The sequence below is a fragment of the Mastigoproctus giganteus genome, chromosome 4 (assembly GCF_048544385.1).
Source record: "Mastigoproctus giganteus isolate SK-2022 chromosome 4, ASM4854438v1, whole genome shotgun sequence".
Taxonomy (NCBI): Eukaryota; Metazoa; Arthropoda; class Arachnida; order Uropygi; family Thelyphonidae; genus Mastigoproctus; species Mastigoproctus giganteus.
In genome coordinates, this window is record NC_143578.1 from 40,538,060 (window position 1) to 40,557,678 (window position 19,619).

At 35.7% G+C, this 19,619-nt stretch overlaps 1 protein-coding gene across 1 annotated transcript in view; it reads right to left on the reverse strand.

Moving 5' to 3' along the window:
- The window catches only part of UQCR-C2 (Ubiquinol-cytochrome c reductase core protein 2), a 91,771-nt gene that overhangs the window by 16,412 nt on the left and 55,740 nt on the right, over window positions 1–19,619 (reverse strand). The window contains exons 9-10 of the mRNA XM_090371493.1: window positions 15,779–15,842; window positions 4,366–4,504 (exon numbers count right to left, since the gene is read on the reverse strand). Coding sequence (XP_090227619.1) covers window positions 4,366–4,504; window positions 15,779–15,842 — 203 coding nt within the window. The remainder of the gene's footprint in view (window positions 1–4,365; window positions 4,505–15,778; window positions 15,843–19,619) is intronic.

Consider the following 19,619-nt stretch of genomic DNA (forward strand, 5'->3'; position numbering starts at 1 on the left):
AATGTTAGTGATGAGTTAGCATCATTAGCGTCATTTAGGAAGTAGTAGGCGTGAGCTTATGCTCACGCCTAAATGACGTAAATGTTCATTCGACTTACATTGTTCATTGGTTTTACTTCAATCCAAAATAACAATGTAATGTTTTATGCTCACGTCCGCTAATTACTCTCCTGAATCAATGTCAGTGATTGCATTAGTGTCATTTCCGTTTGGCATTTACACCAATGGGCCAAACACTGACTGTCGGACCAAAATTTAGTAGGTGCTGCCAAAGATGTTTTCATATCAAGAATCAGCATTAGTGACTGCATCAGCATTACTTAGGGACTGAATTAATTTGCTTCATTTCTGCATAACATTTTCGTGACCAATTGGTTTTACTTGAGTCCGAAAAATTAGTAGGTGCCACCAAAGATGCTTTCACATCAAAAACTTGGGGCCATAATTACAAATTGCTAAGGAAAAGTAATATGCTGTACCTCAAAACGTTTACATTTGACGAGCATGTTGCTGACCACTAGAATAAACTGTTTTCCCTAAGTAGTAGTAGTAGCAGTAGCAGCAGCAGTGGCATGTGATGCAAGAAAGCAAGTGTATGAGCTTATGCAGCATCATCCAAAAAAAAATCACACCATTCCCTCCAAATGCCTGTCCAGTTCCTCCTTAAATTTATTCAACCTATCAACTTCCACGACAGATGGAAGTTTGTTCCAGCAATTAACCAATGGTTAATTGCTGGAACAGTTGTTGAGGCTGAGAGTCTGGTGAAATTTAAGCAGCAGATGTGGTACCATCTGGATGTGAGAAAAATTATGGTAAGAGCAGGTAGTTGTATGGGCACTTTGTTTCTTTGCCCGACATCTTGGCATTTTTTGGATTTCATCTGATTGTGAGTTAGTGATTAACTCTCCATCCTGATGGAGAGTTAATCAGTGATTTTGAACAAATAACTGAAGAGCTTCAATATGACTCTAAACAAGTCTTCAATGTTAACGAGACAGAGCTGTTCTTGATGATACTCATTAGAATTTTCATTATGAAGGAAAAAAAGAGCTTGTTAGGTCATAAATCATCTAAGAGTCAAATGATTTTTTCTGGGAGCCAATGCTGCTTGGGAATTCAAGATGAAATTGACACTTGCTTCTTGTGGTTTAGAAGTCAAACAAAGAGGTTTGAGTTAAGAGGGCCTCATTCTAAGAGTGGCGGTGCCATCATTTCTGCCCTGCAGTAGAAATTTATTATATATATTTAGAAGATATATAGATATAATAAACAGGTTTTATATTTATTTATAAGATATATTTTAACTCAGCAAGAATGACCAGAGAGAGCACTGTGGGGTGGAGTTTATCAGCAATGCTCAAGGTTACACAGACAACCTTGATTAAATGAACTAGTAACAGAATGGTGGAAATGGAATGATGAAGTCCACCTTCTTTCCTCCAACATTATATTGTTCTGACATGGATCAAAATGCAATTGCTAATTTCAAGCAATATTACTGTAAGATCATATTCACTAAATACCTGGAGATCACTAATGGATATGAGAGCCCACTTTAAGGAAATTTTGTAAATTCTTCAATGTCAACAATATTTAAATCACCTGTAATGAAGTCAATACAAATGATACATGAAGGAAGTTACATGGAATTTAGGGAAATCAGTAAATGTGTCACAGATTTTCCTAAATTCAAATGGGACATAATCAAAAAATGAAGAAAATTATTGTTGAGCTGGGTAACCAGTTAAGTTTACAAGACCTGATTCAGTTGAGTGAATTCAAGGCCTCAGAGATGTGCTCAATGAAGAGATGGAAAAAAAGAAACTACGAACTTCAATACCAATGGATTTCTTTGGGCATTTGGAAGAAATGGAGCTTTTTGATGATAGCTTCTTACTCTTATATTGTATATTGTTATTTACACGCATTGACATATATCAATGCTAATATTCAGTGAGATGCTAAATCATCCCAAATGCAGAAAGACCCTTCAATGACCTCAAAGGATGACACACACACACACACACACACACACACACACACACACACACACTCACACACACACACACACACACACACACACACACAACAGAGAGAGAGAGAGAGAGAGAGAGAGAGAGAGAGAGAGAGAGAGAGAGAGAGAGAGAGAGAGAGAGAGAGAAAGAGAGAGAGAGAGAGAGAGAAAGAGAGAGAGAGAGAGAGAGAGAGAGAGAGAGAGAGAGAGAGGAGTTCCTTGCAGCAACAAAGATTGTTTCTACTGATCTTTGTTACTACAAGGAAATTCTGTTATCACAGGAAATAGAAAGACCTGAGATTCATTTTGCACAAAGAAGGACAATGTCTCCAGAAATTCACAATTTTAAACTTTCAAAGTTCCTGATATGTAGATTAAGGGTAATTTATAACTTACCCTTCAAGGAATAATTGGTGTGCACATTGTATGTTGAAATCAATAAAATCATCATTAAACTAATTTTTATTGTACTTATTTATCTGAAAAAAGTAGTTTGGTGCTCAAATTTTGGACTTCCCTAGAAGTAATTATCTTCAAAACATGGAAGTCTATTGCTTCTTATACACTGCACTTTTAAGGAACCAATTAATGATAAATATTGTGGGTACACTGTATAGATTTTTGTAGGGGAGAAAACTATGTCATTAAAACTTTCCCAGGGCCTAACAGAAAATATGCTGAAAATTTGGCACTGAATAGACTTTTCCTTATTGTGTAATGTTCAAACATCAAAAGGTATACTTCCAGTTTAAAAAAAAAATTTGGAATAGCTCAATGAATCTTTCAACAAAACTTAAATATAAATTTCATGAAATCCCATCCACAAGGAGTTCAGTTGTTGCTTATAGATAGACATATTGACCGATGAAGTCAATAAGCACTTTAAGAATTTGCAACAAATTCTAAAGAAAAAAAAGCTTTTTTTTTCTTTAGAATGTGCTAAAACCTAATTTAAATAGATATAATTGTTAAAACAATAAAATATTGTTATTTTATTAGCACTGATATCTTTTAATATCAATGATAGTAAGATGTTAAATCGTTGAGTTTTCTAAATGAAACCTCTTTTTTTTTTCTTTTTACAAAAACAGCACAATCAATTAAAGCCTAACTAAAAAATAAGCCAGGTAATGACTATACTGAAATCCTACTTATCATGGAACTATGCTGAGCAGGACCACAAAATGAAACAGTAGTAAACAGTTTTTCTACTACTGAATATACGGAAATGCATAACTGACAGTTATTTTTTACCCGTAAACTATGCATGAAAGTTGGTTTTGGTTGACCGATTTGTATTTCACATTGTTTGTATTTCACAATACAAACAATGTCTTGCAGTAGTATTTAGGAAAATCAACACAAAACAGTTGTTGTTGCTGTTATTGGGTTTTAGGAGCATTGCCGACTAAGGCTATATTGCTTCATGCATATTGTCTGTAAATTAAGTGTGTTCTGAAGTTGACTTTCTATTTGCTGGACAAAAAACCAGAGTTTCATGGAGAAAACACCAAGCTACCCTTGCCTGAGACTGACTTACTCAATCACACTGTAAAAAAGACCCATAATTATTCTTTCCGCCATCAATGGGATTCAAACTCAGGTCTTTTCCACCCAGTGTGAGGAGGAGGGCGAACCTACTAACTGTGTTACCCACAAGAGCTAACACACAACAGATATGAAATGAGAAACTAAACAGAAAAAGACAGGGTAAGTAATTTAGTGAGAGGCAAACAATTACAAAGCAAACGATAAAAAAGTATTAATTATTTACTAAATAATATAAATATAAAATAGCATTTTATTACTTATGCTTGAGCTCTAATCTTCTTTACATTCTTCAAAATTTTTCAAATGGTGAATGTTCCACTAGTTCTAATGCAGCAATAATTTTGTGAAAGAATGATAATCTCAAAAATTTTGAAGCATTGCCAGCATTTTCACCATCTATACTCTTTTCAGACATTATAGGCAAAAACTGAGAGTGGCCTAATAGTTGCACTGCTCTCAATGTTCCTAATGTTGAGGGTTAGTTTTAAAAAAATATATTTTTAAAATATGAAAAATGTATGAAAAAATTATGAAGAAAATCAGCTATGAAAAAATTTATTTTTAAAACTGTTTTAGGACAGCACAACTAAAATGAATCAGCATTAAATGAAGCAATGCCATGCAGGGTTGAAGTGTATTATAATATCCAAAATTATAACAATTTATAACTTATAATAATTAAAAATAAATTATAAATTATAATAACCAAATAACATGTTATTTAGCCATTGTAAGAAGTTTTGACTTAATTCATAAATTATCTTTAAATTTTTCAATTTAAAAATTTAAACACTTACTGCAAATGGCCCTGTAGCCACTTTATAAGCAGCTGAACCCAGCTTGGAATATGCTCCTTCACTATATTTAACACCAGGACCTACACCCAATAGCTGTTGGAGAATTGCAAGACTCAATGTGTCTTTCTCAAAGCCTGTTCTAGAACAATGTACAAATTAATGCTTTTCACTGATTATTAGTTACTAATAATCATAATAATGTAAATCATATTTCACAACTTAGCAGTAATATGAGGGGTTTCAAATTTGACTATGACTTTTTTTTTTAAGCTAGCAGTGTATAGGTTCCTATACAAAATAATGATTCTGTATTAACTGTTAATTAATGATTAAAAATCTAAATTTTTTTTCCTACCAATACAGTAAAAGTTAAATATAGTCAAACTTTTATATGAGGAGTTTTAGAAATGAAAATATATTTACTATTTTTGCCTTCTGCATCAACATGCTAGTTTCAGATTGGATATATATAAAAATATGTTGCTTAAATTAAACTTGCACAATGACTGACTTGTCTGCTACAGAAATTAGACAGATACTCTGTTTTATTTTTAACTTCTGTACAAAATGTGTTTTTTTTTATCTCATTATTATTAATGTAATAAGTGTTTTTGTTTCAATTATAATTATCATTTCTGTTTATTCCTTTTTTATATTTGGAAAAATATGTTAATATGTGCACGTGCTTGAGTTTAAATTTTTGCACTCCAAGCAGTTTTTTTGCAATGGAAAGTGACTATTAGGTACATGTTTATATTTTTATGACCATTTTTTTTTTCAGTAGAATTAATAAAAGTTTTATTTCACTGAAACTAATACGTAAAACAAATTTAATTATCAGCTTTTTTATTAAATAATATTGCAATCAATTAGTAAAAGATCAAGCATTCATGTACTTCACATAGAATTTAAAAAAATAACTTCTTCCAAAAATAAAAAAACAAATCTAGGTACCTGTCAGATTGTATGTAAACATGTTTTTTACAAGGTTTTGAAGCACTGCAGTGTTGAATCATATAACTGATGCAGTTTACTAAAACTCTGTGAACAAAGAACATAAGGTCCAACAACTGTTTTTTTGTTTTAGCACCCAACATCAGTATGAAATAAAGTGGTACTGTACACATTTTTAACTTAGTGGAACAATGAATTATTAGTCTCACCCCAAAGAAAGTGCAAAAAGGTTTGAAATTCATTATGAGACAAAAGCACAGTATGTGGAAAGCCTGCCTATTAGGGTCTTCAGTGTTAAAATGATGAAAATCATTCAAGGCAGGTCGTGAACACAGAGGACAAAGCAAAAAAAAAAAAAAAAAAGAACAAAGGCCAGTAGCAGCAATTACACGGGTTGAACTTATATGGTGTAACAGAAGAATAATGAGGAAATTAGGGTTAAACTTAATATCAGTGTTGGTAGAGTTGAAACTATAATCTATAAAACCCCAGATTTTGTAAAGACAGCACATAATGGGCACCAAAATAGCTGGTACCAGAATAAACATCAAAATGAGTTTACATTTCATCAATTCTGGATGAACTATTTCAGAAGAAAAGGGGGGGGGGGGAGAATAGCTGTTTGAAATGAACTGTAACCACCAATAGGTCTGTTGCTTTATTTTCAAAAACAAGCAGTCTAGTATGGAATGAAGACACATTCATCTCCACTATTCAATGATATGGCAAACACCATGTTTGCCATACCCATGAATTTTGATGACCAGTTTTTGGGATGCCAAATAGTTATGTTAATTTGCTAGAATAAGGCCACATGAAATTAATGCTGGTTAGTACTGCAATCTCCTAAAAAGCTTTCTGAAACTAGCTAGCTCTTAGGAAGTAGCAGGTAGGTTTCCTGTCTTTTTCTAAATAATAAATACAATCAGATTATACATATCATGGTAATATTATGACTTGCACCTTTTTGTACTGCTGAAAGAGTACCTAGAAGGCAGAAATTCTGATCAAGTGTGAAAAACACATTCCTAAACTGATATCAAAATTGACAGAAAGACTTTTTCAAACTGGAATATGAAAACTCCCAGAATTCTGAAACAAATGTATTCTGAAAAAGAAGAGTACTTTATAAAGTGACTAACTTTATTTTGCTATGTTAACTGTATAATAAAACAAGTTAGTTAATGTATGCAGCATTATGGGTGTGTTAGATTTTTTCTTAGATTAAATTTTTTTTTCCTCATTTTCTGTGATTAATAGAAGTGAAAAGTATATATCGCTATCTCCTTATCAAAACCTGTGCTCAAAAACCTGTGCACAAATCCTCAAAACCTGTGCTCCTGAACTTACTCCTGTTCTTTGCCGCCTTTTTTCACTTTCTTATTCCAAAGGTGTTTTTCCTTCTGCTTGGAAATTTGCTCATATCCAGCCAGTTCCTAAAAAGGGTGACAAATCCCTCCCATCAAATTAGTCCCATTGCAATTACTTCTACTCTTTCTAAAGTAATGGAGAAATCAATTAACCACCAACTCTTAAACTACCTAGAAACCTTCCTTCTGATCAATGATCACCAGTATAGATTCCGTCGGTGTCGATCCTCTGGTGATATTCTGGCTTATGTTACCCATTTATGGACAAATTCAATGGAAAAGTTCGGAGAAACATAAGCAGTTGCTCTTGACATCTCAAAGGCTTTTGATTTTGGCATAAAGGTCTCCTAAACAAGCTTCCATCTCATGGTTTGCCAACTGTTTTTTGTAATTGGTTATCCAGTTTTCTCTCTGATCGCTCACTGAGGGTGATGGTAGATGGCTCTCTCTTCTAACTTTTCCACTAATGCTGGTGTCCCCCAAAGTTCAGTTCTTTCTCCCGCTCTTTTCCTGTTGTATATTAATGACCTTCTTCCATTGACTGGAAATCCTATCCATAGTTTTGCCGATGATAGCACATTGCATTCCACTTTCCATTTTGAGAAACCTTGCCCTGCTCAATCAACTTCAACTTCTCGAATATCCACTACCAATTCCTTAAATGCCGATCTCCAGGTAATTCTCCAGTGGGGCAAAGACAACTTAGTTGATTTCAATCCTTCTAAAACTCAGTCTTGTCTTATTTCTCACAAAAAGGATTCTTCTGCTCCTATGCTTATCTTTGGTGACACTGATTTCTAGGCAAAATGGTATATCTCTTTTGGGGATTACCCTGACTTCTAACCTCTCTTGGCACAAGCACATTACAAATATTGCTTCCTCTGCATCTAAAAAACTGGGTTTTCCCTTTCACTCTCGGTATTACTTTTCTTCCAAACAGCTGTCCACTCTGTACAAATTGCTAATCCGCCCTACCATGGAATAGTGTTCCCACATCTGGGGCGGTGTCCCCAAAACCTCTCTCAGGCTTCTAGATTCCATTCAGAAGAGGGCAGTTAGATTAATTAATGACTCCTCTCTAACAGAGTCTCTCCACTCACTATCTCTAGATGTATTGTTTCTGCTGCATGCCTTTTCTACAGATACTTCCATGGGCACTGTTCTTCTGAATTGGCTTCTATAATTCCCGCTCTCTCTTTCAAAACAATCTGAACATGTGCTGCCACCAGCCAACATCCATTTACTGTCCAACTTTAAACTCACAGAACCAACTTTTCGTCTTCCTTGTTTATTCATTCAACTGCCGTTTTCTGGAATAACCTTCCTTCGTACATATTTCCTGAAAATTACAGGCTACAGAAGTTCAAGTCTAATGTCAACAAATATCTTTTTTCGTCTTCTCAACCTCCAACCCAAGCACGGTACTAAGTACTATAGGTTCTAATACCTCTCATGTTTGGGGTTTTCATAAAAAAAAAAAAAAAACCCTCAATGATTAATAGAACAAGGCACCAAGGAGATAGCACATGGTGCACCCCTATCCCAACCCCCCACCAAGTATCTGGATGTAAAACCACAGGATTTATTTTTTGTGAGACTATACGGAGAATGTCCTGTTTGTGAGTGAGTGATGGGGGTTTAATGGTGCCCGAGCTGCTGGGGCTATAGTGTGCCTATTCATAGGAAAATGATAAAAATCAAATTTCAGATATAATCAATTTATGGTTTATTAGAGTGATGTTTTAGAATTTATGATACATTCCAATTTTTTTCAAAAAGGAGAAGAATTCATTGATGTTTGCATCGTCACCAATAATATGTTTTAATGTCTTCGGTTCCGGAAGATTTTTTAGGGAAAGGAAGATGGATATTCTGTCCTGATCATAGTGAGGGTAGTCAACAAGAATGTGTTTGACTGATAAGTGTGAGGAACAGTGTGGACATTGAGGAGGATCCTCTCCTGTAAGTGCCAACCGGGCTAGCCGGGTGGGTAAAGTACCTGCCTGGCAATCCAAAGGTCGCGGGTTCGATTCCCGCCTCGGGCTTGGATCAAAGTACTGCAAAAACCTTGGGAGGTGCATTATGGCCACAGAAGCCTATGCGCCAACAACTATCAAAAAAAAAATCTCCTGTAAGTAGATGAAGGTGAGTCAGATATGTATGTCCTATCTGTGCACGTGCAAGCACTACTTCTTCTCTTCGTACTGTTTTGGTGCTAGAGCGACAAAGCTGTGGATCCTGTTTCAACTGATAAAGTTTATTATTGGTTTGGGTGTGCCATAACTCTTTCCACATTGCAAGACATGTTGTTTGTATGATATGATTATAATCATAGATTGGAATAGGAGCAAGCGTTAAATCATAAGTTGATGAATTTTTGGCAGTTTTGTCAGCCAGTTCATTCCCTTTTATCCCCGAATGGGCTGGGATCCAGCAAAAGGTTACTGATTGATGATGTTCCTCAATTTTCAATAAGAGGCTTCTGATTTGGTTTAATATAGGATGAACCTTGTAAGAAAAGTTTTGTATTGCTGTAATTGAGCTTAGAGAGTCAGTGTATACAATATATTTTAGAGATGGGTAGAGATTCAGGTTTTCTAAAGCTAACTTTATTGCATGAAGTTCTGCAGAGAAGCTGCTATACTCAGGTGGAAGGGAAGCAGAAATGATTGTAGAGGGAAATACTGCTGCTGCTCCAACGGCTGAGTGTGATTTGGAGCCATCAGTATATATTGGCAATAAACTAGCATATTTCTGAATATGGCTTGCATGGAGTTGTTTCACGTTGAGTGACGGTAGAAGATTCTTTCCCCATTTTTGAAGATAAGTATCACAAGTTAATTGTGGAGGTGGTGTCCAAGGTGGGTGAAAGCATTTCACTACGTCTAGCCTGTTGACATTAGGAATATTCCAACTCTGTGTTATTTCAATTAGGCATAAGCCTGCCGGTCTTATTTTACTGGGTTTATTTCTATAAAGGTTTTGCAGTGGTGGATTAAAGAGATATGGCCCAATAGGATGCTGACAGCAGCTTTGTATTCGGGCTGCATAATTAAGAAGTAGTGTTTTCCTGCGGAGACAAAGAGGGGGCTCATGTGCTTCAATATATAAAGTATGGGTAGGGGATGTCCTGAATGCGCCAAGGGCAATCCGCAGTGCACTATGCTGTATAGGGTCCAAACAGTGTAGTGTATTCTTTCGGGCAGAATCGTAGATTGGAGCACCATAATCCAAACGGGATCTGATCAATGCTCTATATAGCAGAAGCAAAGATGTATGGTCTGCTCCCCAAGACATTACAGATAAAGCTCTGAGTATGTTCAGTTTTTTGAGGCAGGAAGTATGCAGCGATTTAATGTTCTCAAAGAAATTTAATTTTCTGTCAAGGATTAATCCCAAGAATCTGATATTGTTGGTCACTGGAATGGTAAAATTTGACATCTGAAGTTCAGGATCTGTATGCATTTTTCGTTGATTACAAAAGTGGACTGCAACAGTTTTCTGCTGAGATAGACGATAGTCATTGAGTCCTGCCCACCTTTGCACCTTATTCAAGGATAACTGCAGTTGCCGTTCAACGGATCTCATATTCTGAGAATGGCAAGAAATGGAGAGATCATCCGCATAAAGATAGGTCTCAACTGTATTTGGAAGTTCTTTTGTTATAGAATCAATTTTAAGGGCGAAGAGGGTTGCACTCAATACAGAACTTTGTGACACTCCTTCTTCCTGTAAAAATGTCTTAGAAAGCGAGTTATGGTATCGAACTTGGAAACGAACGATTCTGGAGAAAGTTTCTGATGAATATAGGAAGGTTGCCTCGTAGACCAAGGGCATGGAGGTCACTGAGAATGCCATGATGCCAGGTAGTGTCAAATGCCTTCTCTATGTCTATAGAAACCAAAATGAGATGTTCACTTTTTACGAAGGCATTGCGAATTGCAGACTCTGCCTTAATCATGAGATCTAAGGAGGACCTGTTCTTACGAAAGCCATGCTGATTATTACTCATTAGGTGTCGTGTTTCGATGGTCCAAACAAGTTGATTATGAATAATTTTTTCAAGTAATTTACCGAGGCAACTGGAGAGGGAAATTGGTCGATAATTGTATGGCCTTGTAGGGTCTTTTCCAGGTTTCAAAAAGGCAAGAACTGTGGCATGATGCCAAGAGCTGGGATAAATGTTTTCCATAAATATTCTGTATTTGTAAATTTTTGCCACCAAGGTTTTGTAACATGATATACGATATTCCATCTGGCCCAGCGGCACCGTTGTGTGTCGTTTTCATGGCATGTAGAAGTTCGTGATATTGAAGAGGCTGGTTATACGGTAGGAAAACTGAGGTTCGAAAGTTTATGGCTCATTCTTCGCTCTTGGTCTTTATTTTCTGAAAATCCGCAGAATAAGTTGAGGCCGCTGAAACTTTAGCAAACGTTTGCCCCCAGCATTTGCTATGTCCTCAGGAGCGGAGAGTTCCTGCCCATTCCATGAAAGAATTGGTGAAGGGGTTGTAGGGAATTTTCCAGAAATCTGTCTGATTTTCTTCCATATTAACCTGGAGTTAGTGTGTCTGTTTATGGTAGATGCAAAAACTAATCCAAGAATTCTTCTTGGCTTGCCTTTGAATGAGACGTGCTTTCGCTCTTAGCTTCTTGTAATTGATAAGATTAGCCGTGGTTGGTGATCTACGAAATAAATTCCATGCTTTATTTTTTAACTTCTTTGCTTTTGTGCAGTCTTCATTCCACCAATAGTTAAGGTGCCATCGGGAACGAGGATTCGACAATGGAATCGAACACTTAGCTGCCAATAGTAGGTGTGAAGTGATATAATCTGTGGCTTCATCTATCGACTGTGAACGTATATATTGCTCATCCAGGGTGACAAAGGCTTGAAATTTGACCCAGTTGGCTTGAGAGAACTTCAATTTCCTGCAGGGTTTGACTAATGGTGGTTGTGCAGTGAGCAGATCACAAATAATCGGAAAATGATCACTGCCCAAGGGGTCATCTAAAACAGACCATTCTACGATTGGAAACAGAATCGGGGAACATATTGATAGATCAATTGCAGAAGTTTGTCCAGTTGGTAATTGTATATGAGTGGGTGCACCAGTATTAAAAACAGTAAGGTTTTGCTTGTCTAGAAAAGTTTCAATTAGGCGGCCATGTTTATCTACTTTTGTTGATCCCCATAAGGGATGGTGGCTATTGAAATCACCCAACAGACAGACAGGGGGTGGTAATTGCATTAGCAGGTTTTCAAGATCTTGGTAAGAGAAGGTATGACTTGGCGGGAGATAGACTGATGCTAGTGTTAACGCAATCTGGGTTATCAAACATACGGCAACAACTTCAATATCAGTTTGCAAAACAATTTGTTTGGTCGGGATCTTTGAGCTGATGAAGATGGCCACACCTCCACGGGCAGCATTTGAAGTATTACGATCTTGTCGATATATGGCATAGTTCTTTATGTTGGTGGAAATTTGTGGAGTTAGATAGGTTTCCTGTAGACAGAAACCAACTGGAGAATAGCGGTGAATTAGGACTTGAATATCATTAAGGTTGCTAGGAAATCCTCTGCAATTCCATTGTAGAATATAAGGCATTACTGGTGTTTAGTAGAAGAAGCTGTATCTGACTGTTTTTTTAATGTGGCTGGCTTGTGACGTTCAGGCTTTGGTTTGTCTTTTTTGGAGAAGAATGGTCGACCAGTGTCCATTTCTTCTTCCGCATGTATTTCTAAGATAGGTTCTTGTCTAGATGAGTCAAATGTATCCATAGATGTTTCTTGGATATTCTTTTTTAAATGTGAGCTCCAATTATTCGATATAGAAGCAATCACTGTGGGAGGAGAAGGAGATGTTGCTGGTACTGTAATTGCAGTATTATTTGCCTGGTTCAACTGCTTAGGGGTATTGGACTGTTGCTGGGAGAGAACAGCCTGAGCCCAGTCAGAGATTGAAGTGTTTGAAGGTACTGTAACATCGGTTTGGGTGCCCACTGATTGATACTTTTGCGCAATACTGGCATATGTACGCTTAGTCATACTGGGAGCAATTACTTTCCTTGCTTCTTGAAAACTTACTTTATTTTCAATCTTGTATGTCACAATTTTCTTTTCAGTTTTCCATTTTTCGCATGACCTGGAATAAGCAGGATGGTTGCCTTTATAGTTGGGGCAGGCCATTTCTTTTGCTGAGCAATCACTTTGAGTGTGTTCAGAGGACCCACAATTGGGGCAAACTTGATTTCCTCTGCATGTCGTTTGAGAGTGGCCATACTTTTGGCACTTAAAACATCTCAATGGATTTGGAATGTAGGGCCTAATGCGACAAAGTAGATAGCCTGCTTTTATCGATGTTGGTAGATTTGGCGTATTGAATATGAGAATAATGTTCCTTGTAGGTGTAAGTGTATGTCTTTTTTAGTCAATCCTTTTGACTGCAATGACATTTTGATCTTGAAGTTCTTGCATTAACTCCTCCTCCATGATATTCAAAAGAGCCCAGCTGGATATAACCCCTTTGGATGTATTTAGGGTTGCATGGGGAGAAACCTTTACTGGAATTCCAGCAAAGTTGGCGAGGTTTAGTAGTTTCTGCGAATGTCCATGGTTTATTGTCTCCACTAGTAGGTCGCCTGATTGCAGTCTCTTGACTGTCTTAGGTGATCCTGCTAGACTTTCCAGGTGTTTTTGGATAACAAACGGAGAGAGCTTACTGAGAGGCTGATCTCCAAGAGAGTGCATTATTAGAAATGCAGGACAATTTGTCGCTGAGGAAGTGGTTTTCAACCTTTTGGGTTGCGACATGTTATGGTCAATGTCTATCTCTGACCGAGAGCTTGTCGGCTCTAGAGGTGGAAATGTATTTTGGTCCATGCTTGCTCCTTTTGGCCCTTGGCAGATTAGCTTTTCTGCCAAGATTTCCGGCCCCGCCACGGGGAGGCAGGAGCAGTGCCAGGTGGGACCAAGCGTGGAGTAGTAAGTGTTAGTAAAGGAAATATGAAAAATAAAGAAAGGTAGCTTTTCTTTCTTGCTCTGTACAAGTACTTTTTGTGACAGTAGCTGATATTAAAATATAAATTTCTTAAGGAGAGGAACTTAATATAACTTTAAATCGCTTTTAGATAATCACTTTTTAAGCACAGAGAAAACGCTCGATCACATTCGCTTGGCACCCGGGGCTGTCCTGTTTGTACCAATCCCTGAATTGAAACAGGATCACTGAGGTAATGCAATAATTACCACAGATATGCTAGAAAAAGTCTAGGAAGACCTTTGCCAGTATATTTAACAGAAATTTTTGGAATTAATGCATGGCTTTCTTACACTGATCATTTGTTTTTTCTTTCTTTCTTTTTTTTTTAATGCATAGCTTCTCCTGAATGAACTGAAAAACCTATTTGTTTCTTCTATCTACAATACTGACTTTATTAAACCTTTGGAATATGTTTTATATGTATTTTTTTATGATCCTGTGTTTTCCTGTAGTTAACAACACCTATGATCCTGTTTTATTTATTGGATTATTGAACCTACATACAACTGATCACAACCAGTCTGACAGGAAATGCCACCTGAAATGGAAGGGAAAGGAATTTGGAGATTATATGGTATAATATACTGCAGTGAACTTCAAACCTTTTTTGGCCATGGAACCCTTTGGAAATTCTAAGTATTCTATGGAACTGTGATATTGTTAAAAAAGAGTAATACATGTACAAATTACATAAAAAATTAGTGAAACACTTGTAGAACTTTTGGGATTCCTTTCTAGAATCCAAAGGTTCCACAGAACACACTTTAAATCCCACTGCTGTTGTAGACAATTCTGAAACTTGGATATTTCTTAGTCAATATTAAAATATTGTTAATATATTTGAAAAAGCCCTCACCGTAGACTTTTTCTAATTACCTGCCCCTCTTTAAATAAAATACACAAAAAACAATACACTTTAAAATCCTCTCTCTTATTAAAAAATCTCATAGAACCCAGTTTGAAAAATCTATGTTCTAGTGTGTTACTCTTTGGGTTTGCTGGAACTGCTATTTTGTTATTGAAATAGTATGGAAGTACTCCATACTACTTCAATAACAAAATTATTTTAATATTTTAACTTCCCAAGAGTCTCTATGATCAATCTCTCTTTTCTGAATGGTTCTACTAAATGAAATGAGGTTGTATCTTACCAGAGGTAGAGTCCCTATTGTCATCTCATAGTACTTTTTTTTTTATTTCAGCTGATGATAACTTTCGAAAATATGACATGAATCAACCTTTCCTATTGTAAAGTCTAAAAGAACTTTATTTCTTGTATAGTTTTTAAATTTTTTTCTTAAAACTTTTTAAATATAAACATATATGCCGGTATTTCTTAAATTTCTAATTTTTTGCTGTGAAATCAGCCAAACTGGCCTTTTGAATTCTTGCCCACAAACCACTGCTCGCAATCAGCTCCCTTCTGTGAGTTTCTATTAGAAAAGTAGAAGTCCTATTTGTCATAAAGAGACCCCAACATAACATTTTGTACTAATCAAAGCCATACAATTTTTACCTTTACCTTAATAAAACTATCATTCCGGGTATAACCTTAATAAAACTATCACTCCATGTATAACCTTAATAAAACTATCACTCCATGTATAACCTTAATAAAACTATCATTCTATGTATAACCTTAATAAAACTATTATTCCATGCATAGTAAAAATACGATTAAATAATTATTACAGAAAAATCGATATTTCAGTACTGAAAATTATATTCAAGATTCTATATTCAAGTGCTGCTTTTTTTGACACAGCCTAACTGAACAAAAAAAGAATGCAACATCAATTTATGTTAGTTTTCAAAGTTTTCATCAGTTAGAATTTCATCATTTCACAGTAAGAATTTCATTTGTAACTATATTATTTCAAGAGCATATTTCATACTGGTAACAAATAAGAAGAAAGTCAGAAGAAATTTTATACATTTAAGAGAACATGTTGGATAAGAAGTGACAGTAACAACAGATCTATGTGCATCAGGTTTCTTGAGAACGAAAAGTTAAAAAATCCATTAAAATAGAAATTTACTTACTTTGCACCCTCAGCTACCACCGCAGCATATGTAACTGGGAAATCTCTCTCAATGCGAACTTCACCTATAAAATAGGAACACATTTTCAATCGTGCAAGCATTTTACTTAATTTTAAATTAAGTTAAAGTTCTAATGATGGCAAATCCTGCACCAGATCTATCAATACAAATGTGCCCCAAGGTGGTATTCCATCAGGCAACCCTCTTTTATATCAATCACAGCAACCTCAAGCGCCTAACAAACATTAGGCCCAATGTTCAGTCTCAGAAAATCACTAACTCCAACAAAAACAGCCTCGGAAAAATCAGAAACTACCTTTTGTAGCAAGTGTAAACCTTACCTAATTAATTATTGTATTCCTACCTTTTTCACTTTTTCAATCCAAGTAATGTATAAGAGAAGACAAATCTTAGCATTTGAGAAACACAGATACCTTGGGGTGATGTTTAATCCCAACTCCATTTCAAACACCAACTTGAGGAACTACAAGTGCAAGTGACCAGGAAGAGGTGGCTTGCAAAACAAAAACCTCCTGTACGTAAAGAACTATAATACAGCAAAGAAGTATATCAGGTGACTTCGAAGTGCCGAATCCTGCCCTACTGTGCACAACGACTGAAAGACTTGGTCTGACAAAATTACCTATTGGAGGCTTGAAGTGGAACCCATGTTTAGTCCCCAGAGCTAAGTTCCGCTCAACCCTTCCCCATCTCTTCCACCTTCCACTTTGAGGTTCATCATAACCTCAAAAATCTGATGATTTTTGAGGTTATGATGAACATCATGGCAAGATCCAATCTTCCTTACATTTCGAGGGTATAGCTCTAAAATGGTGTTCGCAGGCCGGCTGCTAGTTAGTACACCGGACTGAACCTATTGGTAACTCTTTAGGAGGCTTCTGGATCAGCTAGTGTGGGGGTGGCCAACTTAATTTGTGATGCGATTGACTTTTTTTCTTGAAAAGCCGCGATCTACCATCACAAAAAGTTCATTACACATGGTTAAAAAGGTTAATCAACACATATTGAAAAACGTTGTTTATAAATTTTAAAATTAAATACAATTCAGAATTCTTATTTTAAATTCATATGTATTTAAATTTTTAATTTATGTGGAGTTTGTTTCTTAATGTCATCTGCCAAACTTTCAAAATCGGGGATATACTGTGATAAGGCCAACCGTAAAGAATCTTCTGTATACAAGTCCGTAAGAGTAGAGCGATTCTTCGACTTTTTTTTTTTTGTTTGTTTGTTTCAAATACAAGAAGGCTGATATGTGGAACCAAAACAGGAATTTAAAAGTTCACTGCATTTTTTTACAGTACTTTTCTCAGCAAACATTTTCAAAAGTCTTTTTCTGATGACCTAGCTTTTAGGAAGATATTGTTTCACAATATAATAATTTCATTTTCAAGTAATATTTTCTCCATGTGAAAAATCTCGGCGATTTTTTCTGCAATTTGTTTCGTATTTAAGTCAACCTTAAATGGACAAGAAATATATTGAACAATGTCTTCAATTGTTTTAAAATCACTGAATCTGGTTTCAAAATCATCCACAACTTTCTGAATTTCAGAAGCATATTTCTCGCTATTAAATTCAAAAACAGGATATTTTTGCAAATGATCTTGGATATTTGCAAAATGGCTGAATTTTTTTTCTTTGAGATCCTTAACCATTGCCAAAAATTGATATTTATATCAATTTTGATTAGTAGTATTAGCAGAAATACTACTAATCATGTCACCCACATTTTAATTTTTTCCTTGTAATTCCAAATTCAGATCACTTAATTTACTGGTAAAATCTGCCAAAAAAGCCAGATCACACAATGACACCGTATCTTGCAGCTGCTGATAATCATCTCCCCTTTGATCAACAAATTTTTTAATTTCATTCAGCAAATTTCGAAATCTGCAGAAACTTACTCCGACTCAGCCACATCACATTTGTGTGTAATAAAAACAGATCTGGTTCATTTTCATCGAGGTGCATTTTGAAGTCTCTTTTTAAGAGATTGTCCTCCAATGGATTTTGAAATCTATGTCCATAATACTTTTAGTATTTAATCTTTTGCTGGCTAACACTTTTTGGTGGATGATACAGTGGTAACTGAAGTCTGGGAATTCATCATCCTTTTGGCACAATGCAATGAATCCGTTAAGATGCCATGTCATTGCTTTAGCTCCATCTGTTGTTATTGATACGAGCTTAAATAGTGGTAATTTAATTTTTTCAATAAAATTTTTGAATGCATTATATATATTAAGACCAGACCTCTAGTTCTTTCTTTTAACGAAACCATACCCAGCAGTTCTTCTCTAGTGGCAGAATCATTAAAAACCATACTAACAAAAACGAGTAATTGAGCTGCATCACTGTCATCTGTAGATTCATCCACTTGTAAAGAAAGGAACACACAATTAGCAATATCAGCACACAATTGTTCGCTCACATTTTTACTCATTTTTTCAATGCATCGCATCACAGTATTTCAAGATAATTGCAGATCTTGTAGGGTACTTTTAATTCCATTTTTGTTCTTAAAATTTTCAAAAACAGAATCTGTTATTTCTAAAAATGCATCTTTGATGAACTGACCATCAGAAAATGATTTGTATTTTTTTGCAAGAAGATTACTCACTTTAAATGATGCTACAGTTACTGCTTTAGATTGTAAATTAGGTGTCACGAAGAAATTTTGTTGTGCGAATAATCTGGAATTAAGCTCTTTTAATTTATTTTTTCTAAGGTCACTATTAGGCAAAAAATCCAATTAGTATTTATCGTGAAGTGCCTTTCTAAATTTCCTTTTTTGGGTATAGCCACAGAAGCATTGCAAATCAAATAACATTTTTCTTTTATCATTACAAAAAAGTATTCTAGTTCTCACTCTTGGAGAAAATTATACGTTTTACTCTTTTTCATAGTATTCATTTTAAATCAAAGGGTATTAAATTAACGTATAAGCACTGTCCAGTTATTAATAAATAAGAATAAGTAAGCTAAATAAGAATTCAACACACGCTATGCTCTCCTCAATGTAACTGTGCGAATTTTCACTAGACAAGCCTAGCCGCTGCACGGCGACAAGAGTGGTCATGTGGTTCAACGGATTTGTAATAAGCGTATGCAGTGGGGCGCATAATAATAATAACTTTTACATTTTGACTAATCTCTTTTGTTTATATATTTAAAATTTGTCAGGATCGACCAAAATTAAAGCCGCGATCGACTTGTTGGCCACTCCTGAGCTAGTATATAATCTTGCTACCTCTACTCTGCCAGATAGTGACTGGAGAGAGTCCAAGTAGTGTGTATGCAGGGGACATTCTCAAGGCCACGTTATGTCAAGGATCTGGGTATATTCTTACCATGGTTACGCCATATCCGAAAATTTCATTACTTCATTACAGCATGTTCCCTCCCCTTTTTTTTTCTATTGAATACACCATGAATTGTCAAACTAATACAGCAAGCTTATCTGCGAAAAGATCTAAACCTCCCAAAAACTTCCTAGTTCGTTTCACAAATATACATGGTCTCAATTCTAATTTCAACAATGTCCATTTCCACTTGCAGTTTGCCAAACCCCATGTACTTTTTCTGACAGAATCTCAGTTATCGGTTAATTCATCTACTGCTCATCTCAGTTGCCCAAATTATTTGCTGTATGATTCCTTTGGCCTCAAAGGTACTTGTGCATATGTCCATTCCAATATTCCCTGTCAGGGACTTGGTAATTTGAAATCTCCTCTTTTCGATCCTCTCTGGCTTAAAATCTCTCTACCTCATTGTGTCAGATTCATCTGTTATCTTTACCGTTTTCCCAACTCCACTA